This window comes from Pan paniscus, chromosome 2 (genome assembly GCF_029289425.2).
Source record: "Pan paniscus chromosome 2, NHGRI_mPanPan1-v2.0_pri, whole genome shotgun sequence".
Taxonomy (NCBI): domain Eukaryota; kingdom Metazoa; phylum Chordata; class Mammalia; order Primates; family Hominidae; genus Pan; species Pan paniscus.
In genome coordinates, this window is record NC_085926.1 from 14,855,185 (window position 1) to 14,881,839 (window position 26,655).

Genomic DNA, 26,655 nt, shown 5'->3' on the forward strand with positions numbered 1-26,655 from the left:
GTCACCCAGGCTGGAGTGTAGTGGCACGATCTTGGCTCACTGCAACCTCCGCCTCCCAGGTTCAAGATATTCTCCTGCCTCAGCCTTCCGAGTAGGTGGGACTACAGGCTCACGCCACCATGACAGACTAATTTTTGTATTTTTAGTAGAGATGGGGTTTCACCATATTTGTCAGGCTGGTCTTGAACTCCTGACCTCAGGTGATGCACCTGCCTTGGCCTCCCAAAGTGCTGGGATTACAGGTGTGAGCCACTGCGCCCAGCCAGATCTACACTCTTAATGCCCATCCTTTGGTGAGTGGATAAGGAAAATGTGGTCTGTGTATACAATGGAATATTATTCAGCCATAAAAAGGAAGGGAATTCTGCCATTTGCAACAATGTGAATGAACTTGGAGGGCTTGATGCTAAATGAAATAAGCCAGTCACCGATGGACAAATACTGCATGATTGCACTTACATGAGGTGTCTAAAATATAGGGCCAGGCATGGTGGCTCACGCCTGTGTTCCCAGCACTTCGGGAGGCCAAGGCAGGAGGTTCACTTGAGGCCAGGAGTTGGAGACCAGCCTGGGCAACATAATGAGACCTCGTCTCTACAAAAAATAAAAAAATTAGCTGGGTGTGATGGCGTGCATGCCTGTGGTCCCAGCTACTCAGGAGGCTGAGGCTGAAGGATCACTTGAGCCCAGGTGCCATTGCATTCCAGCCTGGGTGACAGAATGAGATCCCTAAGTCTCTAAAAAATAAAATAGCCTAATTCACAGAAGCAAGGAATAGAATAGTGGTTGCCGGGGGTGGAGGGAGGGAGAGGTGGCAAGCTACTGTTCAACAAAGTTTCAGTGATATAGGAGATCACTGGAAGGAAAACTGCAGCTTCTCACTTGTTCCTTGCTCAGGGCTATTCAGCAGGTTGGAGGCCAAGTCAGAAGTAGAAATCAGGCCTCCTGATCCCTCATTCAGGGTGTTCCAAGATGGCATGCTGCTTCTGCAGATTTGTTACACACTGTAGCCAGAACCAAAATTAAAGGTCTTTTAAGTAGCTGGGCCAAACCCACACTCACACCAGCCTAACTTCAGGAACTGGACTAGTCAGCATGATGTGGAAACTGACCAGCTGGTCCTGGGGAAGCCAGGGGGCCACTGTTGGGTCCCTCCTTCTCCCCTCGCTTGTCCTGGCAGGCACTCACTCTCCTCTGCCTCCTCTTCCTGCTCCTGGTGACAGCTGGGATAAAGAGTGAGCCACCTCTCCCTGAGTACCTGTCTCTGAGTTTTCCAGCAGCTGTTGAAGGCTGTGCTGGAAACCCCCACCTGTGTTCCCTGCCTGCCCCAGTGGTCCCCAGGGGACTTGGAGACTGTGTTCTCCTGGAGCCTAGTGCCCCATGTATCTGGGTTTCTGAGCACTCTCCCGTCTCCAGATGTGACTTCAGAATACTCCAGCTGGCCCCTTCACTGGGACCCTCAACACATGGAAGACTCACAAGGAAAATTTCCCCAGGGCTTGAAACAGCCATGGAAGGTGGCCCCTTCCTTGTGTGCGGATGTGGGTTATTTTAGGGGGGCTGCATGGCTGAAGAGGCTGGCGCATACGGGGCATCGGGGGCACCTCAGATGTAGCCTGTGACCTAGAGATGTTTTTTGAGGCTGTGTGGGGATTCTGGGCACAGGAAACTGTGTGAGCCAAACACACCCAGAGGTAGGAAAAAATAGAGTGGGCTTAAGGGATCACCTGGAGCTCCATGTGGCATGGAGGAGTGGTGGAGGGGACTGGGAACAGCCCTGAGCTGAGCCACAGGGGCCCCTTTCTGTAAGCGCTGGGAGCCTCTGCAGCCATTCAAGGGTGCAGGTGACAGAAGGAGGCTGTGGGAATGGCTAGGAGGCTGGAGCTCAGAGTGAATGAGAGACAGGCCAGTCAAGGGTACAGGGAGGGTCAGAACTTGGGTCCAAGATGAGGGGTGGGAAGCCTGGACTTCAGAAGTAGAGCAGTGTGGAGTGTGGGTGAGGCCCAGGCTGGAGGGAGTGGAGGGAGACACTGCTGAGAGACATCTGAGGAGGAGGGAGGTCTCAAGGAGGTGAGCACAGGGCATTCAGATTGGAGTGCCCAGTGACCACAGGTGCAGGGGGACAGGTGTGAACTGATGGGGGCGTGTGCCGAGCCAGACACAGAGGCTTTGGGGGCAAGGAGCTTGGCAAAGGACTGGCAGAGACCAGTGAAAGAAAGAGGTGGCTGTTAACATCAGGCTGTGCCATCTTAAAGGCCGAGCAGGTGTGGACCCAGGAGGCCTGTACGCAGAGAGGGGAGGCAACGAGATAGGCATCTTGAGGTTGTTCCTTCCTCTCCCACAAGTAGGACATGGTGGGGAAGGATTGTGTGGACCCTGGGCATACTTGAGGACCATCCTGAGGGACAGGCCAAAAGGCCTGGGGTTCCCTTGCCTCTGTAGTAATAAAGTGATGCTAATGCCTCACTCCCCTGTAGCTCTTTACTGATTATGAAGAGCTTTTCCATCCACAACCCTTTGCTATCTTTGTGTGACAGCCTCTGAAACAGTGGTTCTCAAAACTTTTTGGTCTCAGACCCACCTCCCCTCTTAAAAATGATCGAGGGCCCCAAAGAATTTTGGTTTCTGTGAATCACATCTCTGCAATGTTTACCACATTAGAAAGTAAATCAGAAAATTTTGAAACATCTTTTAATGCATTTTAAAATAACAAACCCATTACATGTTAATACAAGTAGCACTTTTATGCAAAAAATAAATAAATAAATAAATAAACCACCCTGTTTTCTAAAACAATCAAGAAAAAACAAAAGAGTGACATTTTTACATTTTTACAAATATTAATGTCTGGCTGAACAGAAGGTAGCTGGATTCACCTATCCACTTCCCCACTCAGTTGGTTGGAATTGTTTTGGTTGACTTAAATGAATAATATCTAGGCTCATACAGATATGTAGTTGGAAAAGGTAGGACTTTACATACCTCAGAGGTTCTCAGGCTATATTTTGGGAACTGATGTCCTCGAAGGAGGCTGAGCACGCAGTTTTACAGTTGGAAAAACTAAGGCATGGAGACAGAGGACCCGGATTCTTGACTCTTTGTGTGACCCACTGTCTAACACTGAGGTTCCCTGGACCCTCCTGACCTGCCCGGGTCCCAGAATAGCCAAGTGTTGAACCAGCTGGTTTGCTGGGGACCAGGGAGGAGGCCGGTAGCCCTGGGGACAGCCTCAGGCAGGGGCAGGTGGCCTGATGTTAACACCCATAGCTTCAGCTTGAGAAATGCCATAGCAATAGCATGGGCCTTGGCACCCCCAGCCCCCAAGCTCCTGGGAGGAGCCCTGTTCCCAGAAGCCTGTCCCTGGACGCTGCCGTCAGCCTCGGAGTTCATTTCCTGGTTAAACAAACATCTATATTAAATGGCCCAGTTGGGCAACGCCCAGAAGCAGTTTCTGCGTGCCTCGGGCACACAGCCTGCCAGGCCTCCCCGTTGGCCGCCTGGCAAAGACACATCCATCATCACAGAGTCACTGAAGCAGGACTGCCCCGTGCGTCCCACCCAGAATCTGCACGTCTGGCAGGAGGGGCTGGGTGGGACGTGCAGAGGGGCCCGTGTCTGGACCCTACCAAAAGCCTGTCCTCGACAGCTTGGAGATTGTAACAGTGGTAATGATGGCAACTCCAGAAGTTTGGGTATGGTGTGACGGCTGCCATCCATCATCTGATCTCATCCTGGGAGGATAGGAACACCCACCTGTTTGCCAGATAAGGAAACAGAGGCATCTGAGAGGGGCTCGCCCACGGTCACACAGCCACCCATGGCCTTGTTTGGGGGAGGATCCAGGCATCTTGACTTCCAGCATAGTTGTCTTTGTGCCATTGTGGCCACGTTCTGAGGATCCGGAGTGAGGAAGCCTGAGTGCAGAGGGGCAAGCCCAGGCTGCTCTGATGTGTGTCTGCTCTGATGAAAAGCGCAGCAGGATAAAGATGGGGCAGGGGCCCTTAACCAGGGGTGACGTCTTGCATCACCCCAAGCCCTAGGACATTTGGCAGTATCTAAAGACATTTTTGGTTGTCACAGTGGGGGTTGAGGGAGTGGAGGCTCCTATTGTCATCCAGTGGGTAGAAGCCAGGGATGCCATTAGTTATCCTGTAATACGTAAGAACAGCTTCTACAGCAAAAACTATTCTTCAGAATATCAACAGTCCAAAATGGAGAAACCCCGGGGTGGAAAATGATTTGGGGTGTTCTTTAGGTCAGGCAGTCATGGATGACTGTGCTGAGGTTGTGACTTTTGAGCAGAGACCTGAAGGAACCAGAAAATACAAATGAAAAGATCTGGGGAAGAGCATTGCAAGAAAAGGGAACAGCACATGCAGAGGCCCTGAGTCAGGAAGGCATCCTCAAGAAGCCAGTGTGTGAGACCGGGTTGGTTATTCTCTACCAGATCTCAGATGAAAACACTGAGGCTCAGAGATAAGGGCTCACCAGAGGTCATACCATGAAACAGTGCTGGAGCTGGGTTTGAAATGGATGTGATTGATTCCAGAGTCCATTTGCTTTCCACTGTCTCTGCTGCTACTGTCAGAGGAGTGGCCCAGCCTTCATTTTGCAGTTAAGGCCTTTCCCTTACTCGATTCTATAAATTTTTTTTTCTTCTCCTATCCCTGGTTACTTGGTTTTGTTCCTGGCACCACCTCAGTGACAAAAACAACAAGGATAATGATGGCCAATAATTCCATAGTGCTTGCTGTGTGCCAGGCACAGTTCCAAGTGTGAGAGATTCTCTATATAGACACTCATCTGATCCTTATGACATGCATATGTGCTGGATACTATTCTCCTACTGTGCCCATTTCACAGGTAAGAAAATTGAGGCACAGAGAGCTAAATGACTTGTTCAACAAATAAGAGTTAGAGACAGGAAACTGCCTAGTTCCAAAGCCCATGCTTTTTTTTTTTTTTTTTTTGAGACGGAGTCTCACACTGTTGCCCAGGCTGGAGTGCAATGGCGCAATCTCGGCTCACTACAACCTCCGCCTCCTGCCTCAGTCTCCCGAGTAGCTGGGATCACAGGCGCCCGCCACCATGCCCGGCTAATCTTTTTGTATTTTTAGTAGAGACGGGGTTTCACTGTGTTGGCCAGGCTGGTCTCGAACTCTTAACCTCATGATCCACCCGCCTTAGCCTCCCAAAGTGCTGGGATTACAGGTGTGAGCCACTGTGCCCGGCCTCAGAGCCCATGCTTTTAACCACAACACTATGCAGTGACTTTCTCAGCAGTGATTTTCTCATCACTAGAGTGGATCACTCACTTGACGAGTGGCTTCTTAAGTTTAGTAACACACAAGGTTTAGCACAGAAGGGAATTTAGAGGTTAGTTTGTCCACATATGAGGAAACTGAGGCTTGACCTTGAAAGTGATTTGTATAGAGTTGTACCAGGAGGCAGGTGTTCCCAGCTGAGTGCCCTCTGCTCTGCCATGGGCCACCGCTGCCAGCCATGCCTGCACATTCACAGCCTCCCCCGTCTATTTCGTCAGGCCGCCACAGCGTGTCTTTGCATCTCTGGATCCCAGCCACTAGTTGTGTCTGATATCCGGCAGGTTTGGGGCCACCCAGCAGGAGCCTGCTTGTGGCAGAAGGCCCAGGCATCTGTCTCAGCCCAGCCCATCCTTCCTGTTTATAGACATAATCTCAGTCTATTTCCAGATCATATAGGTGTGGAAGCTGGGGCTCACCATCTGAGGTCAGCCTGCAGAGTTAGTGCTTCCCAAGGGGAATGAATGTGCGCTCGCTCACTCACTCACTCCTCACTCACTCTTTCAGTCAACAAAGAGAACTACCATATGCTAAGCACTGGTCATGCAGAGGTGGGAGTTCCTGGTCCCTGCCCTCCTGGAGAGATGTAATTGTTTCACAGTAATGATAAGTGTCGTGAGAGGGGGATGCTCAGAAACGATACCTAGCCCAGCCCTTTGAGCAGGGAGGATCAGGAGAGGCTTCCTGGAGGAGGTGCTGCCGTGGCTAAGTCTTATAGGATGACTGGGAGTTAGCCAGGTAGAGGGAGGGGGAAAGGATGCTGAGGGAACAGCATGTACAAAAGCAAGAGAAAAGAGAGAATTCCTCAGTACAGGGAACCACAGGTTGGTGGGGTCATGAAGTGGGATATAAAGGTCATGCCATCATCATGGCCATTGAGCATTTACTAAATGGCAGGTGCCATGCTGGGCACTAGCTCAACAACCTTCAGAGTTAGGTGCTGTTAAAATCTGCATTTACAGCTGGGCTCGGTGGCTCATACCTATAATCTCAGCACTTTGGGAGGCCAAGGTGAGCGGATTGCTTGAGCCCAGGAGTTCAAGACCAGCCTTGAACTGGTCAATGTAATGAGACCCTGTCTCTACAAAAAATTTTAAAAATTAGCCAGGTGTGGTGGTACATACCTATAGTCCCAGCTACTCAGGAGGCTGAGGTAGGAGGATCGCTTGAGCCTGAGAGTTCGAGTCTGCAGGGAACTGAGATCACGCCACTGCACTCCAGCCTGGGTGATAGAGCATGACCTTGTCTCAAATAAAATAAATACATTTTTAAAATAAAATAAAATCCACATTTCCAGATGAGGAAACTGAGGTGCAGAGAGGTTAAATAAGTTGTTGAAGAACATACAAGTAATGAGTGCCAGGAAATGGTCTGCAAAACGCTTGGAACTTGCCTCCAGCAGCATGGTGGCTTCCTCTATAAAGCACTGATGCCTGTCCCACCTGATTGCTCTCTTTCCTCCCACAGGTGGAAGGACAGTCCAGAGCCCTTGTCATCGCACAGGAACTGCTATCTTCAGAGAAAGCGTGAGTCCCCAAGGAGCTGCCTGTGGCCTTGAGCTTATAAACAAAACGTCACCCTCCTGGGCTTACACAGGATGGGGATTAATGCAGCCTCAACCCTCTTTCCCTCTGCAGATACGTGGAGATGCTCCAGCACTTAAATCTGGTGAGTTAATCATTTTAATTGTCCAAAACTAATTGCCCTTTTACAAGTCTGTGATATAAGAGGCAGGAAAGCAATGTGGAGACAGAGGTGATTTCCATTAACAGAGGCCTGGCAGCAGGCAAGCACTCACTGACGCTTTTCAGGGAAGTCCGTCTCCTGATTAATGTGCTTCCGGGGGCAGACAGCGGATGCGTCTCCTTGCTCAGGGATGGGGTGCATGGGGGCATGGTCTGAGGTTTTGTGCAGGTTGTTTGAGGTTTCCTTAGCCCTCTTGCTGAGAAAGGCAGGAAGAGGACAGTGGAGTGTTTCTGGGGATTGCTATGTGTGAGTTTGTGTATGTGAGTTTGTGCACCTGTGTGTGTGTGATGTTTATGTTCGTATGGAGAAGGTGTCTGCCTGGTGACAGAGCAGCTGAGGGTATCAAGAGTCTTCCTCAGTCTCCTTAGTGTCAGGGTGGTAGTGCCTGAGCTGGTGGTGAGGGGCTCCTTTGGGCTTTCAGAGGAAAGGAGGCCAGACTTGGGGACAGCCTGAACATCAGGCACTGCTCCCCTTCGTAACTCACAGGACAGCTTGCAGAGTGTCCCTTTGCAGTCAGCTCAGTTCAGTTCAGCAGACATTGTTTTGAGCTCTCGCTGCATAACAAGAACTGGAGAATGGGAAGACAGGTCAGACAGGGCCCTTCCCCAGGAGCTGTCTGGCCAGCAAAGGGGACGGATGAGGGGGGTGACCAACAACCTTGGGCAGGCTTCCCTGAGGAGGTGATGTTAAGGGCTAGGCCATAGGGAAGCGTGAGAAGAGGGCAGAGCAAAGACTCGGGAAGTAGGGAACCATGGCAGTCTCAGGCTTCCTGCTCCCTTGAGCTCTCTCTGGGCCATTTGCACTCTTGCCATGGTTGAGCATTGGGTTCTATGGTGCTTTGAATCATTCACCATCTCTAAGAATGTCAGAGCTGGGAATGTGCACCTGGACATTTTGTAGGTGGTGATGTGGAAGCCCAGAGGAGGTGACATGGCCCAAGTCACACAGTGGTGGAGCCAGGACAAGCACCAGGTCTCCTGGCTCCCAGGCCACTCCCCTCGCATTCACTGGGTGTTCCTGGCTGCCTTGGGAGCTCCATGGGGCAGGGACCATCTCTGGGTGTACCAGAGCACTCAACACCAAGCCAGGCCTCTTGCTGAACCCAGCTGAGGTCCCTGTCAGCAATGTCACCCTGGCATCACATCCCCACGTGAGCTGATAGCAGCCAGGACCCCAGGAGGGCGGATAGAGCACTACTCTGGTCTGGTGCTCTCGGCCCCACATTTTTGTGCCCTCAGGATGAAAGCCTTGTGTGCACTCTTGAACCCCAAAGCCCTCAAGTATGAAATGTACCAGCCCCCATTCAGCTTTTATACCTAAAAGATCTATTTGGCAAAGGCCTGAAGGATCAGTTTCCCTTTTTTTTTTTAACTTCTCTCTCCCTTATTTCTGGGCTGACAGCATGACAGAGGGGCTGGGCAATTTTGTTTTATGACTTCATAAGAGGGTTTTAACTGGGAAACTTGCATCTATGTTTGCCCTGCTTCCTGCCAGTTGGAAAGACATTGAAGCCCCTGGTAATCCATAATAAGATCCTGAGGATGGGGTGAAGGGAGAGCCCATAAAAGTCATCACTCAGGCCAGGCGCGGTGGCTCATGCCTGTAATCTCAGCACTTTGGGAGGCCGAGGTGGGCTGATCATCTGAGACCAGGAGTTCGAGACCAGCCTGGCCAACATGGTGAAACCCCATCTCTACTGAAAATACAAAAATTAGCCGGGCATGGTGGTGGGCGCTTGTAATCCCAGCTACTCAGGAGGCTAAGACAGGAGAATCACTTGAACCCAGGAGAAGGAGGTTGCAGTGAGCCGAGATCGTGCCACTGCACTCCAGCCTGGGTGACAGAGGGAGACTCTGTCTGGGAAAAAAAAAAAAAAAAAGTCACCACTTAGAAGTTGGTTGCAGGAAGTTGTGGTCTGGAGCTGTATTTTAACATATCAGTGCTTACAGGGATAGAGGGGGCAGACATCTCCCAGTGTGACTCCAGGTCCTAGCTAGGGACATGAGTCTTAAAGGAGACCCATAGACTTTGGGGCACTCTCCACCACTCCCCGGCTTCGAATCTATCCCTGGTTGCTAAGCTTGGCAAGTTCTTCAGAATTTCCTCTTAGAGATTGGTGCTGTCGAGATCCCAAGGCTGTCCAGTGATGAGGAGGAGCTGACGGTGTCCCCCAAATCTCCCCAGCAGGAAGGGTCCTGGGTTCATTGTGCTATTGTTGTTGGGGGCGCGGAGTGGCCTTCTGTGTTTGAGGTGTAGCTCTGTGCTTGTCACATGGTAGCTATAGCTAACTCAGTGGCTGCCATGAATTCTAGTCATCTTGATGGCCACAGTCCTGGGTTTGTGTAGCCTATGGGCTCCATAGGAATGGAGTTTACATTTTTAAACATTTGTGAAAAAAGACAAAGGAGAATATGCGACTGAGACCACACGTGGGTCACAAAGCTTAAAATATTTATCATCTGGCCCCTTACAGAAAAAGCTTACTGACTTCTGGTTTAACGGCTGCCTTCCATCCTTCCAGGAACCCAGTCATAAGAACTTTCCTCACCTGCACATCTGTCAATCTCTACCCGTCCACCTAGCCAGCCAGCCTTTCACCCACTCATCTGTCTTTTCATCTATTCATGCATCAAGTGACACAACCATGCACCCATTCACTCTCAATTAATCTACTACTCAGATGTCTACCCACCTATCCAACCATCCGTCCATTCCTCATCTACCCATCCAAACAGCAATCCATCCATTCGTCTATCCATCTGAATTGACCATTCATTCTGGAAACATCACAGGATGTTTACTGTAGGCACTGAAATAGGCCTTGGAGCCCCAAAGCTGAATAAGGCTCTGAACCTGCCCTTGAGTAGGTTTCCTTTTGCAGGGAGAGAGGGTGGAGGTAGGGAGGAGAAATCAATATGTCAACAGACAATTTACATTACTCCATGTAAGTATAATTTGCAGAACTGTAGTTTTGTGCAGAATCTGCAGGGGCATGAGGGAGGGAAAGACATATGCAGGAAGGTTTGCGGAAGAGGTGCCACTGAGATGGACTCTCGGAGTTCACCAGGCCAGGGTAGTGGTGGAAGAGGGCGTGTAAGGTAAGGGAGTCAGCATGAGCAAATGCTCACAGGCTCATGGTATGTTTGGAGAATGACACATCATCGCACATGGTTAGAACATAGAAAATTTTGGAAAGCCAGGTAGGAGGTAGGATCAGGGATCAAGTAATGGATCCCCAAATAAGGCTAGGACCAGATCGAGAAGTACCAAAAATGCTGGGCCAAGGACCTTATGCCTTTCCTTGTACATGGTGAACAGCTAGAGATTTTGAACAGGTGTGGCACCTGGACACCTTCTATCTGTTTTTTCATCTAAAACAAGTCTCTCCTAGAAGAAGCCAAAAGTTCCTACCAATCCCTCCTTTGGGCTAAGCCATTCAGAAGGCCTGTTCAGAAGCCAGTTTGCTGATTGGGAGATAACTCTGGAAGTTGTCACCATCCTGCCCCAGGAGAAGTTTCCCCACACAGGAGGCCCACATGACCTGGCCCCTGTCCACCTCTCTGGCAGTACCTCCTTTACCGTTTACTTCATCACTGCCTTCAGCCACACTGGCTTCTTTCTGTTCTTCAGATACTGCGAATGCATTCACATCTCACAGTTTTGCTCTTCCCTCTGCTGGAAGGTCCTACCCCGATCTTCGCATTCAGGTCTCAGCTCAAGTGTTACCACTTCAAACTACTGGTGCCCCAGAACTTAGTGGCATAAGACAACCATGCTGTTAAGCTCACAGACTCTCTGGACTAGAAATTTCGACAGGGCACGGTGGTGGAGTTGGTCTCTGTTCCATGATGTCTGGGGCCTCAGCTGGAAGACTTAAAGACTGGGGGTGACCTGATGGCTAGGAGCTGGGATCACCTGGAGGTGTCTTCATGTAGGCAGCCGAAGGCCCATGGGACGTGACCAACTCAGCATTCCACTGGAGGCTATATGATCAAACAGCAAACTGTTTATCATGAGTGCAGGATGTGGGCAAACTCACGACTGCGCCTGCCGACAAAAAGTTTGCTGGAGGCAATCACTCCCTGGCGCCGAGGTTATCTACTGCGACATCTAGAGAAAGCAGTCTTGCAAGCCTACTCTGGACCGAACAGCTGACCCCTTCTTCCACCTCCCTCCTCACTATCTCTTTTGCCTAATAAATACAGAGGGCTGTGTAAAGCTCAGGGCCCTTGTCCACTAGAGGCAAGGTGACCCCTTCTTCCAAATATACTCTTTTGACTCTTATCTTTTATTCCCACATTCGCCCCCTTTGTTCAGTCCCCCTAGGTCTGTGCAGGTTACATAGTAGACAAAAGAGTATATTTGGAAGAAGGGGTCAGGGGGCACCTTGCCTCTAGTGGACAAGGGCCCTGAGCTTTACACAGCCCTCTGTATTTATTAGGCAAAAGAGATAGTGAGAAGAGAGGTGGAAGAAGGGGTCAGCGGTTCAGTCCAGAGTAGGCTTGCAAGACTGCTTTCTCTAGATGTCGCAGTAGATAACCTCAGTGCCAGGGAGTGATTGCCTCCAGCAAACCTTCTGTCCGCAGGCGCAGTCGTGAGTTTGCCCACATCCTGCACTCATGATAAACAGTTTGCTCTTTGATCATATAGCCTCCAGCGGAATGCTGAGTTGGTCACGTCCCACGGGCCTTCGGCTCCCTACATCTTCACTCACACATCAGGTGGTTGAGGCTGGCTGTTGTCCGAGACTTAAGCTGGGAGGTTGGCCAGAACACTTATCTGTGGCCACTCCATGTGGTCTCTGCCTACCCGAGTTTGGGCTTCTGCACAGCATGGTGGCTGGGTTCTAAGAGTAAGTGTCCCGAGAGAGCAGGTAGAAGTGCATGGCATTTTTATGATCTGGCCTTGGAAGTCCTATAGCACCACTTCCACCATACCCTATGAGTTAAGACAGTCACAAAGGTCTACCCAGGTTCAATGGGAGGGGACATAGTCTCTCCTATTCAATGGGAGGAATATCGAGCTCACATTGTATAAAGACCATTGAGATAGGAGATATTGTTGTGGGTGTTTTTGGAAAAGACAGTCTACAGAAGTTTTTCCTAAACATTCTGTGTTGGTTAGGAATTGTGTTTGACTGCTAGTAACAAAAACTCAATTACCATGGCTTAAGTAATTTAGAGATTCTTCTTTCATGTGAAATAAATCCAGAAGCAGGCAATCCAGGTCAAATCTGGCAACTCCACGCAGTCTCAGGGACTAAAGTTCCATCTGCAGCATCCATTTCCAAGGTTTCTCTTGAACACAGGTTGGCTGCTGCAGTTTTAACCATTGCATCTATATCCCAGGCAGGAAGAAGGAGAAAGGTAGAAAAGCAACAGGTCATGCCCCCCAGCTGGGTTAGTCCCCTTGAAAGCTTCACTTGTCAGACTTCTCCTTTCATATCCTTGGGTACTCCTAGTTGCAGGGGAAGCTGAGTGAAAGCTGGGTTCGTCTTGGTGGCTCTGCTTCTTGTGTATTCATCCTGGGGCCTAGGCTGAAGGGGCAGCACGCACCCTGGGAAGCTCTTCCCATGGCGATGGCAGGAGAAACAGCAGAGGGCTTCTTAGAATCAAGTTCACAACTGGCACATCATCCTTTCCACACACACCCCAGTGGCAGCAGCAGGTGCCATGGCCAGGCCCAAAGGCGTGAGGGGCAGGGACGTGCTCTCCCCTCCGATGAGGCTGTGGCAAGGGTGTGGACACGGGGAGGGTGACACACTGTAGGTGTACTTCCCTCCTCTGCACTCCCTCTCACACCTCGTTTTCTTCACACCACCTTTCCCTGTTTGAAATTACCTAATTTATGTATTTGTGACTGGTTATGTTGTGTTTTCATTTTCATGCGGCTCACAATACTTTCTATTAATAATCCCCTTTGTGATTTCTTCTTTGACCCATGGATTATTTAAAACTGCGTCGTGTAACTTCCAAGTATTTGTGTGTTTCCCACATCTCCTGCTGCTGATTTCTAATTTATCCTTCTGCTAATCCCATTGTGGTTGGAAAACATATTTTGTATGGTTTCAGCCCTTTTAAATTTACTTAAATGTATTTTATGGCCCAGCATACGCCCTAGCCTACCTGGAGAATGTTCCATGTGTATTTGAGAAGGATGGACCCTCTGCTCTTGTTGAGTGGGGTGCTCTGTGGATGCTGCGTAGGTCGAGCTGACGGATCCTGTTGAGTCTTGTGCATCCTCACTTTTTGTCTATTGTTGAGAGAGGCGTATTGACCTGTCAGCCATGATTATTGGGTTGTATGTCTCTCCGTCAGTTGTCAGGTTTTGCTTCATGTGTTTTGGGGCTCTTTTTAGGTGCTTGTTTGCTGTCTGCCTTCATCACTAAACTCTGAGCTCCTTGAGGGCAAAGAGCTGGACCCGTACCTTTGTTCCCAGTGGCTTGTGATGCCTGGTACACAGCTGATGCTCAGTATGTATCCAGTGAATGAGTGATGGTGGAGCAAGTTCTCCTCCCAGCAGTCCTATCCTTTCTTCAGTCAGAAAAAACTTCCTGCCAGGCATGAGGGTGCATGCCTGTAGTCTTAGCTACTTGGGAGGCTGAGGCAGGAGAATCACTTGAGCTCAGGTTGCAGTGTACCTTGATCGTACCTGTAAATAGCCACTGCACTCCAGCCTGAGCAACATAGCAAGACCCTGTCCCTAAAAAAAAAAAATTAAAATAAGAAAATAAACTTCCTGAGCACCTGGTCTGGGTGACATATCAGGGAGTGATGGCAGGGAAAGTCTCCGCCCTCAAGGCACTGATGGTCTAGAGAGAGAGATTGGAATGAAAAAGAACAATAGTAACGCAGTGGTGGAGGGTATATAGAGGTTTAGGGACTCGAAGGAGGCATCCAGCCCAGTCTTCTTGGAGTTAGAGAGGGATGCCCAGAGGAAAATGTGTTGAATAGCCAGGTGGGGGTGCAGTGAAGAAGGCTGTGCCTGGCAACAGGATCAACATTTGCAAAGGCCTGGAGGTCAGTTAAGAATGGCACATTTAGGCCTGGTATGGTGGCTCACACCTGAAGTCCTAACAGTTTGGGAGACCAAGGCGGGAAGATTGTTTAAGGCCAGGAGTTTGAGACCAGCCTGGGAAACATAGTGAGACCCCATCACTACAAAAAAAAAAATTTTTTTTTAGCCAGACATGGTGGCTCATGCCTGTAATCCCAGCTACTTGGGAGGCTGAGGTGGGAGGATCACTTGAGCTTAGGAGTTTGAGGCTGCAGTGAGCTATGAGCATACCACTATGCTCCAGCCTGGGTGACAGAGTGAGATTCTTTCTCAAAAAAAAAAAAAAAAAAAAAAATACAGATGCTCAGATTCCGCCCAGAGATTTTTACTTAATTGATCTGTAACAGCCTAATCATTGACGTACCAGACATTAAGCACAGTCGTGAACAAAGCTGAGCAAATCTGAAGTCGAAAATAAGTGAATGAGGCACACTGCTCTCTCTTAGTTAGAGGGGAGGTAACAGAAACATGCAGGATACGTGAATAGTCTGACAATGCAGTATTTTGTTGCTTTTTCAGACTGGCATACATGTAACCCAGCCCCAGCTGTGCAGTAGGTGCCCAGGAGGGCTAAAGGCCTCTGGCTAAATGTGGCGTATTTTCTAAGAACCTCCATTTTGCTCCAGATACATAATTTTAAATAAATTAAACTAGATATGGATATATTTCAGAGACTGATGTAAAATATGCATTCTTTTTTTAAAGTTAAAATAATAGACTTCAAAGACATTTCTGAGATTAGAGTAGTGCCCTTCAGGCTCTGACCCCAAATTTCTGGAGTAGGACACTTGAGAGGCCCTTAGGACTGACTGCTGAAGTAACCCAAGAGGGCCTCATGAAGGAGGTGGTCTTTAAAGTAGCTTTGAAAGATCAGCAAGATGTATATTGGATGATGGAAGTGCAGAACAAAGACACAGAGGCTGGAGAAGGGGATTCATAGAAAGCAGTAGTTCTCAAAGCATAGTCTTCAGACCAGCAGCGTCAGCATCACCTGGGAAATTGTGAGAAATGAAAATTATCCCGCCCCAGCCAAGACCTGCTGAATGGAAACTCAGGCGGAATGGAGGATGGGCAGCAATCTGTGTTTTCCTAAGCCTGGCAGGTAATTTGGATGCACACTCAAATTGGGGAACCATTGTTACACAGAAGTGAACAGTAAGCTGCAGAAGTAGCTCCACCAGCTCCTGCAGGGACATGGTCACCAGGCCAAGGAGTTTAACTTGGTGCTGAGGGCAGGCGGGGCCACGAAGAGTTTGGAGGAGAGGTGAAAAAAATGGGGAGCCCTTGCTTGTCTTCCCTCCCCCAGGGGCGTATGTTTGGACACTTGTAACTCTCGCCTGGATAGAACATTTCCATCATCCCAGAAGATTCCTGTCATACCCTCCCAAAGGTTACCACTGTTTTGCTCTCTGTCACATGAGAGTGGTTTAGCTTGTTCTTGGATGGAATGGAATCATAAATTAGGTACTGTTACGTGTCTGGCTGCTTTAGCTCAACAGTCTGTGAGATTTAGCCAGCTGTTCACGGGTATCAGTGTTCTTTGGTAGGGATAGCCTATAGTCGGGTTGTCTGTGCTCCTGTGCATGAACACGTGGATGGCTTCCAGTTTTAGAAAGCTGCTGTGAACATCACCATAAACACCTGAAGTCATTTCTCCTTGGTATTTACCCAGGAGAGGAATTGCAGAGTCACGGGATAAGCATAGACATAGCTTTACTAGAAACTGCCAGATAGCTTTACAAAGAGGTTAAAACAATATATATTCCCCCTCCAGTGTGTGAGACCAGTGTTTGTTCCACACTCTTGCCAACATGTTGGTATTGTCGGCCTCTGTACTTGTGGCCATTCTGTCTATTGTGTAGTGGTGTCTCCCTGTGGCTTAATTTGCATTTCCCTGATGATTAATAAAACGGAATCCTTCGTTCTGTTTATTAGCCATTTGGGAACGCTTTTGAATGTTTCTTTTGCTTTTTTTTTTTTAAAATTGGGATATCTTTTTTGTATTGCTCTTAGAAGCTCTTTAAGTATTCTGGACACAAGTCCACCTTCAGATCTGGGGATTATGCATATTCTCTCAATCTGTGACTTCCTTACCCAGTTTTTTTTAACAGCTTCATTGAGATATAAATCTCATATTGTACATTTCAGCCCTTCAAAGTGTAAAATTTCATGGTTTTCAGTATATTCTCAGCATTACACGATCATTGCACACACGGCCACACACTCCGCCTGAACCATACTCCACCCCTCAGCTCCTCTTCCACCTCAGGACCTTTGCACCTGGCATCCCTTCTGCCTGGGATGCTTACCTCTTGTCTCAGCATAGGCACTGCCTCCTTGGAAGGCTTTCCCACGGCCAAACCAGGTCTCCCTTCTCTGGTTTGCTGGGTCCTATGCTTTTCCCCATCACAACATAGGCCCCTGTGTTGAAATAGTCTTTTTACTCATGGCTTTGAAACAATTACCCAGATTGCAAACTCTCTAAGGGCAGAAGTGCATCTCTCCATGCTCCCACTGTTTCCTCCGGGCTTGGTGCAAAGCAGGCACTCCGAATATTTGCTGAATGAATAAAGGAATGAGGACGGGTGCCTCCTACCCACTTCCTCCCTCTCAGATGGCTGCCAGGACCCCCAGGTATGATGATGGGCCCAAGTTGATGAGTTGATGAGACAGCAGAACCCTTTCAGGGAGTGATGGATGGTGAGGCTGGCACTCAGCACTTCCAGCTGGTGCATGAGTTTTAAGAACGGATGTTTGTGGCAATTCTGATTATGTTCTAGTTTTTGAAATGAGTCATGTTGGTGGTGGCCATCCTGCCCATTGGGACTGAGTCGATTCAGTGAGAATTAATTACAGACGAGAAACCAGCTTGCAGAGCAATTAATATTTAAGCTCCCTGGAGAGTGTTGCAAATACAGCCGGTCTTGTCTTTGCCTGTTCTTCCTTTTCTCTCCCAGCACTGTACAATTGACAAAGCAGTTGTAATCATCAGGAAGAGCCTCTCTGCAGCCTCCTGCTATACTTTGTGGTACTGTTATCCCCATTTTACAGGTGAGGAAATTGAGACTCAGACAGGTGACAGCTTGCCCAGTCGTCCAATACCCTATCTAGCATCTGGGCTTGAACCCAGCCCAGAACAAATGAGAGTGTGTTGAAAGCCCCTTGTCAGACAATGCCCACACAAGAGAGATCGTTGCCCTCATCCGTATACGGGGCTGTTTTTCTTTCTTTTCCTGGGATGCCAGGGCTCAGAAGAGCCTGCAGGGCTGGAGGCTGGGTCCTAAATATGGAGACTCACGGGGAAAGAGTTGGGAGTCCTCCTGCCCCAGGTCAGCAGGGAAACCTCCACCCCAGGCTCAGAATGACCCCAGTACCCCAGAGCCAGCTGTGGCAGAAGTCAGAATTACCCACCACCTCCATCCAGCCGCCCTCTGCACCTGCTGCCCTACTCACAACCCTCACCTCCCGTGCCCTCTAAAACATGCTTTCAGGAAAGGCTCTGATAGCTCCTGTACAAGGACGTTCAGTTTCTCTTTACAGCTTAGCCATGTGGCTTCCTCATAGGAACACACATACCTTCATCCCAGAGAGTCCATTTGTTAGTTCAAGACTCAGCCCCCTGAGGGTTTCTGACCTTCACGTTGGGGCTAGAGGTTTCCCAAGACCTTGAATTGTGCTGGACTGGGTCTGGCCAGTCTCGGGCAGGAACCAGCTCATCCTCCCTCCTTGGGACTGCAAGCCAGAGTGGGCCACCCTCCTCGTGTCCTCCCCGTAGTTCCGGGTAGAGCAGGCTATCAGCAGGAGGTCAGCACAGGACAGGATGAGGTGTTCAGGAAGCACAGACCTTTTTAAACTCCACATCTGCTCTCCTTGTCTGATGGCGCAGGCACACGCCTCTGGGCAGATGTTGGAGGCACAGTGCGAGGGGGTCTCTCAGTCTCTACATCTCACCCTAGAGCCCTCCTTCCTTCTCCCTTCATGCCCCCTTCCTCCTTCCCTCCTTCTCTTCCTCTCACTCTCCCCTTCTCTCTCTCTCTTTCTCTCTTTCTCCCTCTCTCTCATACCTGTTCACTGGATCTGTTTCCTTGTTTTTCTTTTTCTCTCCCCATTTCCCTCTCTGTCCCATCCCACCTCCCTGTCCTCTTTTCTACCCCTCACTGTTCCCCTGCAGGGAGGGGTAGAAAAGCCTCTGGCCTTCACTTGGGGAGAGAAGGCCAGAAAGACTTCCTGGAGGAAGGGCTGTCCATCCTCTCTCTCAGGCACTTTCCACTTTTCAATCCTTATATACAAAAGACCTTTTTTTTTTTAATTTTTTTATTTTTTTGAGACGGGGTCTAGCTCTATCACCGAGGCTGGAGTGTAGTGGCGCTATCACAACTCACTGCAGTCTCGACCTCCCAGATTCAAATGATCCTCCCACCTCAGCGTCCCAAGTAGCTGGAACTATAGGCATGCACCACCATGCCTGGAGAATTTTTTATATTTTTGGCAGAGTCTCGCCATGTTGCCCAGGCTGGTCTCCATCCAACTCTTAGGCTCAAGCGATCCTCCCGTGTTGGCCTTTGAAGGTGCTGGGATTACAGATGTGAACCACTGCATCTGGCCTAAAGAAGATCTTTCCAGCAGTAGAAACTGTCCAGCAGGCCGGGCGCGGTGGCTCATGCCTGTAATCCTAGCACTTTGGGAGGCCGAGGCGGGCAGATCACCTGAGGTCAGGAGTTTGAGACCAGCCTTGCCAACATGGTGAAACTCTGTCTCTACTAAAAATACAAAAATTTAGCCAGGCGTGGCAGCAGGTGCCTGTAATCTCAGGTATTCAGAAGGCTGAGACAGGAGAATCACTTGGACCTGGGAGGCAGAGGTTGCCGTGAGCCAAGATCATGCCATTGCACTCCAGACTGGGCAACAAGAGCAAAAATCCATCTCAAAAAAAAAAAAGAAAAGAAAGAAAGAAAGAAAGAAAACTGTCTAGTAGTGGGGTGAAATGTCTTGCCCCATAGTCCAGCTCCCCATCAGGGAGACAATCCAACAAGGTAGAGGAATCATCTTTCCTGAGTGTTGAGGGTGATTTGAACTTCTCCATTTGGGCAAGAGTGCATGATCTCTGACCCTGGGATTTTCCCAATATGCATTGCTCCACAGCTCAAGGTGGTTTCAGGATTCCCTGCCCCCACCCAAGCCGTGTATTTACAGCTGTAGAGCTAGGCCTCATGCAAGAGCAAATGTATTTGAAGATAAAATATTTTTCTTGTGAGAAAGAAATCTTTATAAATTTTTATTCTTTAATTTATTAAAAAATGCATAGTTGTACATATGTACATATGTACATAGTTTCAGGGTATGTGATCATTTAATATGTTTATATAATTTGTAAAGAGCAAATCAGTGTACTTGGAATATTTATCACCTTAAATATTTGTCTTTATGCTGGAAACATTCAAATTATTCTCTTCTAGTTATTTTATTTATTTATTTATTATGTATTTATTTTTTAGAGGCAGAGTCTCACTCTGTCACCCAGGTTGGAGTGCAGTGACACGACCATAGCTCACTGCAGCCTGGAACTCCTGGGCTCAAGCAATCTTCCTGCTTCAGCAAATACCTGGAACCACAGTGATGCGCCAACAAGCCCAGCTAACCTTTTAAATTTTTTGTAAAGACGGAGTCTCAATATATTGCCCAGGCTAGTCTTGAACTCCTGACTTCAAGTAGTCCTCCGGCCTTGGCTTCCCAAAGTGCTGGGATTATAGGTGTGAGCCACCATGCCTGGCCTCTTCTAGCTATTTCAAAATGTATAGTCCATTATTGTAAACTATAGTTGCCATACTGATTTATCTAATATTCGGTCTTATTTCTTTTTCTTTCTTTTCTTTCTTTCTTTTTTTTTTTTTTTTTGAGACAGAGTCTCTCTCTGTTGCCCAAGCTGGAGTGCAGTGGCCATGCAATCTCAGCTCGTTGCAACCTCTGCCTCCCAGGTTCAAGCGATTCTCCTGCCTCAGCCTCTTGAGTAGCTGGGATTACAGGCACCAGCCATCACACCTGGCTAATTTTTGTATTTTTAGTAGAGACAGGGTTTCACCATGTTGGTCTGGTTGGTCTCAAACTCCTGACCTCAGGTGATCTATCTGCCTCTGCCTCCCAAAGTGCTGGGATTACAGGTGTGAACCACTGTGGCCGGCCTTATTTCTTTTATCAAAATGTGTATCTGCACCCATTAATCATCCTCTCTTCATTGCCACCCCCTTCCCACCTCTTGTAACCACCAGCCTACTTTCTATCTTCATGAGATCCACTTTTTTAGCTACCACATATGAGTGGGAACATGCGATATTTGTCTTTCTGTGCTTGGTTTATTCACTTAAGATAATGACTTTCAGTTCCATCCATGTTGCTGCAGATGACAGGACTTCATCCTTTTTTATGGCTGAATACTGTTCCATTGTGTATATATGCCACATTTTCTTTATCCATTCATCTGTTGAGGTGTACTTAGGTTGAATCCATACTTTAGTTATTGTGAATAGTGCTGCGAAAAACAAGGGGGTGCAGCTATCTTTTTGATGTATTTCGTTTTCTTTCTTTTAAATATCTACTCAGTAGTGGAATTGCTAGAGCATTTGTTCTTTTTTTTTTTTTTTTTAATCCTTTTTTGAGACAGGGTCTCATTCTGTCACCCAGGCTGGAGTGCAGTGACACAATCATGGCTCACTGCAGGATTGACCTCCTGGGCTCAAGCGATCCTCCTGCCTCAGCTTCCTGAGTAGCTGAGACCACAGGCGCAGGTCCAGCTAATTTTTTTTTTTTTTTTTTAGATACGAGATCTTGCTATGTTGCCCAGACTGGTCTTGAACTCCTGGCCTCAAGTGATCCTCCCAGTAGTTCTATTTTTAGTGTTTTAGGAACCTTCATACTGTTCTCCATAGTGGCTGTACTATTTTACATTCTCACTGACAAGAGTTCCCCTTTCTCTGCATCTTTGCCAACATCTGTTATTGCGTGTCTTTTTGATAAAAGCCATTTTAACAGGGGTGAGATGATACCTTGTTGTAGTTTTGGTTTGCATTTCTCTGATGATTATGATGTTGAGCTTTTTTCATATACCTATTGACCATTTGTATGTCTTCTTTAGAGAAATATCTGTTTAGATCTTTTGCCCATTTTTAAATCGGATTATTTGGGCTTTTTTGCTATTTGAGTTGTGTGAGCTCCTTATATATTTTGGTTGTTAATCCTTTGTCAGATGAATAGGTTGTACATATTTTCTCTCATTCTGTGGGTTGTCTCTTTGTTGATTGTTTCCTTTGCTGTGCAGAAACTTTTTAGATTGATGTACTCCCATTTGTCTGTTTTCGCTTTGATTGGCTGTGCTGTTGAGGTCTTATGCAGAAAATCTTCCCCTAGTCCAATGTTCTAGGGTATTTCCCCAATGTTTTCTTCTAGTTGCATCATAGTTGGAGGTCTTAGATTTAAGTCTTTAATCCATTTTGATTTGGCTTTTGTGTATAGTGATAGATAGAGGTCTAGTGTCATTCTTCTGCATTTAGTTATTTAGTTTTCCGAGCACCATTTATGGAAGAGACTGTCCTTTCCCCAGTGTATATTCTTGGAACCTTTGTCAAAGATGAGTTGGCTGTGATTGTGTGGATTTATATCTGGGTTCACAGACAACAAGATCTGTTTTTTGTTTTGTTTTGTTGTTTGTTTTTTGAGACAGGGTCTTGCTCTGTCACCCAGGCTGGAGTGCAGTGGTGCAATCAGAGTTTACTGCAGGCTTGACTTCCCGAGCTCAAGTGATCCTCCCAGCCTCCCAAGTAGCTGGGACCACAGGCACCTGCCACCCTATCCTGCTAATTTTTGTATTTTTTGTAGAGATGGGGTTTTGCCATGTTGCCTAGGCTGATCTCAAACTCCTAGGTGCAAGCAATCCCTCATCCTTGGCCCTAAGTGCTGATATTAAACTGCTGATATAAAAGCCGACAAGATGTTATACTCAGAAAAAGCTGAAGACTCCACCAAGAAACTAATAGAACTGATAAACAAATTCAGCAAAGTTGCAGAATACAAAGTCAGCATACAAAAATCAGTAGCATTTCCATGTACCCAAAGTGAACAATCTAAAAAATCAAGAAAGCAATCCCATTTATCATAGCTACAAAGGATATAAAATACCTAGGAATCAATTTAACCAAAGAAGTGAAAGATCTGTACAAGGAAAACCATAAAACACTGATGAAAGAAATTGAAGAGGACACAGACAAAAATGAGAAGATGTTCCATGCTCATGGATTAGAAGAGCTAATATTGCTAAAATGACAATACTACCCAAGGCAGTTTATAAATCCAATACAATCCCTATCAAAATACCAATGACATTCTTCACAAAAATAGAAAAAAGTCCTAGGATTTATATGGAACCACAAAAGACCCCCAACAGCCAAAGCAATCCCGAACAAAAAGAACAGAGCTGGAAGCATCACACTACCTGACTTCAAAATTTACTTCGAAGTTTTAGTCTCCAAGTCAGCATAGTACTTGCATTAAAAACAGGATACATGGAACAGACTAGAGAACCCAGATGTAACTTTTTTTTTTTTTTGAGATGGAGTTTTGTTCTTCTTCCCCAGGCTGGAGTGCTGTGGTGTGATCTCGGCGATCTCGGCTCACTGCACCCTCTGCCTCCTGGGTTCAAGCGATTCTCCTGCCTCAGCCTCCCGAGTAGCTGGGATTACAGGCATGCGCCACCACACCCAGCTAATTTTTGTATTTTTAGTAGAGACAGGGTTTCTCCATGTTGGTCAGGCTGGTCTTGAACTCCTGATCTCAGGTGATCTGCCTGCCTCAGCCTCCCAAAGTGCTGGGATTTTAGGTGTGAGCCACCGTGCCCAGCTCCCAGATATAATTTTTATATTTATTAAATTGAGTTTAGTTTTAGAAGTACATTAATCATGATAGATTTTAGAAAATAGAAACAAGAAGATTCACAGTCATTCCTAATTCTGTACTCGTGACACAGCCACTCTGCACGTCGTCCTGTTTTGTTTGAGCTTTCTCCTCTGCTCACTTTTTACACAGTATATCAGGGCGTGGAAACAGCTCTGCACCCCTTCTTGATTGCTGAACACTATGATGTGAATATTTCTACATTGCCACCACCTTTATCATTTTTAGTGACTGCTTAATATACCATAGGGTGGATGCCTATAATTTCCTTAGACTTCGTTTTGAAACAACATAGCACATGAACCTCTTCAAAGATGAATAATGAGAAAGCAAAACCTTCTGCTTCGTTATAGAAGGAATTACCCAATCTCTCCCCTATCTTGTAAAAGAAGAGTGTTCACCACGTGGCCACAACGAGAGGAGAGTGAGTGTGTGTTGAGCCCTGCTCTGTGCCAGGCGTTGGGTTGGGTGCTCTTTGGGTGTCAGCTCAGGCAGCCCTATGGTCGCCAGGTGCATGTGGTCATCTCTGCTTTGTAGGTGAGACTGTTGGGTCTGGAGACACTGGCTTAAGTCCTCACTGCTGTCTTCACAGAGGCCAGGGCTCCAAAGCCCCAGGGGAAATCTGCCAAGGAGGACTTGTGCTCAGTCCTATCAACCTGTGGGTAACAGGCCTTTTGGTGTTTCAGGATTTCCATGGAGCTGTCATGAGGGCCTTGGATGACATGCACCATGAAGGCAGAGACACATTGGCCCGGGAGGAGCTGAGGCAGGGCCTGAGTGAACTCCCAGCCATCCACGACCTTCATCAAGGCATCCTGGAGGAGCTGGAGGAAAGGCTGTCAAATTGGTGAGCAGTCCCTGGACCCCCAGGTTCCACTTTTGTTGCATTGGGGGAATGGAGACGGATAAAAACACCATCATATGAAATGGTATCTCCATTTGATGGATGGGAAAGCCGAACTCCGAAGTGTTAAGTCATTTGCTCAAAGTAAAACAACTGTGCAAGGGTTGAGCTGGAATCTGCACCCAGGGATATGACTCCAGGCCCCCTGCTTCTAACCCTGCGTTGGTTACAAGGCTGAGTTCTCACTGTCCCATCCCCATTCCTGGCTGCAGGGAGAGCCAACAGAAGGTAGCTGACGTCTTCCTGGCCCGGGAGCAGGGGTTTGATCACCATGCCACTCACATCCTGCAGTTCGACAGGTACCTAGGTCTGCTCAGTGAGAATTGCCTCCACTCTCCCCGGCTGGCAGCTGCTGTCCGTGAATTTGAGGTGGGTCCCTTGGTCCTCTGAGACCCTGCTGTAAGGATGCAGGGGTTGAGGTGGGCGAACGGCTTAATGCAAATCAATGGGACATCTTGGTAGGTGTGGGGCTGGGGAGCAGACAGGGAAGACCTGGCCAGAGGGATGAGAGGATGACCCATCAGGAAGGAGAACCCAGAATCCAGAACATCCGCTGTTGGGCAGCAGATGACAGTGCAGTGAGTGCCACCCAGTAAGGGTCTCAGGGTAGTTTTCTTGTCTCAGTTGAAAAGCACCAACCAAGCCAGAGCCCCAGCCGTGGAGTGTTCAAGGAAATTCCCAACACTAGCCACAAACTGGGGATCTAGTTTTCCTGGGCAGAAAAAGGGGGAGCTTTCCTCCATTGCTATCATTAAGAGCAGAGCAGGGACTAAGAGATGCTTGATACTGAGTGTAGCACCAACTGGGAGCATGATGGAGTGAGCAGTTACAGCAGGGCCGGGCTAATCCAGGAGGGCTTCCCGCAGGAGGAGAACCTGGTTTTGGAGATGAGGGAGAAGTTCAGCTGGCCCGGGAAGAGGTGTGGATGGGACAGTGTATATGGGCTGCTGTGAGCATGGTGCCCTCAGGAGGGGTTTCTGATAAGGTTTTTCCTTCCCTGTCTTGAGAGCAGCAGAGTGTACAAGGAGGCAGCCAGACTGCGAAGCATCGGCTGCTGCGGGTGGTTCAACGCCTCTTCCAGTACCAAGTGCTCCTCACAGGTGGGCCCCACAGGAGGTCAATGGGGACTGAGGTGGCAGGGCAGGGAAGGCCCCTGAGGAGGGGTGGAGGGGACTGTGGTGACCTTGCCTCTGACCATGTCAGGCAGGTGTTGGGGAAGGGTGACCTTTGCCATCACCTTTCCCTCCAGTTGAGCTTTGAGCCCTCTGAACCACCTCCTGCCACCTTAGAACGCTCTCTCCAGTGGCCACCCCTGATCCTAAAACACAAAAACCCAACGACACCCCTCCCCACCTTGCACTTCCTCCCTGCCTCAGCCGGCCATCTCCTCATTTCACTGAAGCCACGCCTGTCATCAAAGTCCTCGTGGCCATATGAGTGGACATTTTCAGCCTTGGACCTGCTGGACCCACGACCACTTCCTGCTTCTCGAGTCCTTTCCTCCCCGGGTTTCTGTGGTATACTCTCTCCCACTTCCCTCCCATCTCTCTGTCCCTTCTCTGTCTGTGTTGGTGGCCTCCCATCCTCCACTGTTCCATAAACGTCAGAGCTTCTCAGGACTCAGTCCTGGGTCCCCTTCCCTTCTCTCTTTATGCCCTTTCCCCTATCTCTGCCTGCTGGAAACACCCACTCCTCTGTTCTGAGCTCCAGACCCATTTATTCAGCTGCCTCCCAAATAGACAAAGACCCCTGCCCTGGGCAACTGATGTCCTAATGAGCGAGACAGACAGTACATATGTAGGCATGGATATGTAATTCCAGGTAGCAACTGGGGCTCCTCAAAAATACATTAGGGCCAAGGACTAGAGAATTCATTCATCTAATCCAAGAACTATTTATTGAGCACCTACTATGTACCAGGTCCCATGCTGGATGCTGGAGATGCAGCAGTAAATCGAACAGCAAACTCAGTGACACTGTAGAGCTTACACCCTAGACAAGCAAATAAGAAAGCCAAAAGATAATGTCTGTTAAGAACTCTTAAGAAAAATAAAGCAAGTTAAGGAGACAGAGGGAACAGGGCTGCTGTGTTAGCGATCAGGGAAGACCTCTCTGAGGAGGCGGCATTGGACAGAGATCTCAGTAAAGCAAGGACATGAGCCATATGAAGATCTGAAGAGAGTGCCAGGCAGAGGGAACAGCAAGTACAAAGGCCCTGGGGTAGGAACAAGCTTGGCACGTTCAAGAAAGCCATCATGGCCAGAATAGAACGAGCAGATGGAAGAGCAGTCACTGGGGAGGGGCTGGAGGATGTGGAGCCTGGAGAGTATGAATGCACTACAGGTTCCACACAACACACTCGGCTGTGCTGATTGCCATGTCTGTCGCCCCCAGTGGGCTGTGATGGATTCACCTTGTTGTGTCTGTCTCCAAAGCATGGCCCAGTGCCAGGCAGGTGCTCAATGGGTATCTGTTGGATAAGTGAGGGACAAGCAGCTGTGGCAGCAATGCTGACAGTGGTCCTGGGGGCCTGGTTTCATGCTAATGTGGTATTGTGATGGGGCCAGCAGGGGAGAGAGGTTAGATGCTTCATTCTTCCAACTCTGGCAAGAGAGGGGGTGGCCACAGTTGTGGGCAGGAGGGGCTGACCTCACCAGTAGCTGACTCCTGGCTCTTATCCTGCCAACA

At 48.4% G+C, this 26,655-nt stretch overlaps 1 protein-coding gene across 2 annotated transcripts in view; it reads left to right on the forward strand.

Annotated features, from left to right (window-relative positions):
* The window catches only part of FGD5 (FYVE, RhoGEF and PH domain containing 5), a 123,535-nt gene that overhangs the window by 62,901 nt on the left and 33,979 nt on the right, over positions 1-26,655 (forward strand). For both annotated transcript variants that reach the window (XM_008951689.5, XM_003826223.7), the window contains exons 4-8: positions 6,789-6,847; positions 6,959-6,989; positions 23,750-23,910; positions 24,180-24,336; positions 24,980-25,067. In XM_008951689.5, the coding sequence (XP_008949937.1) occupies positions 6,789-6,847; positions 6,959-6,989; positions 23,750-23,910; positions 24,180-24,336; positions 24,980-25,067 (496 nt within the window). The remainder of the gene's footprint in view (positions 1-6,788; positions 6,848-6,958; positions 6,990-23,749; positions 23,911-24,179; positions 24,337-24,979; positions 25,068-26,655) is intronic.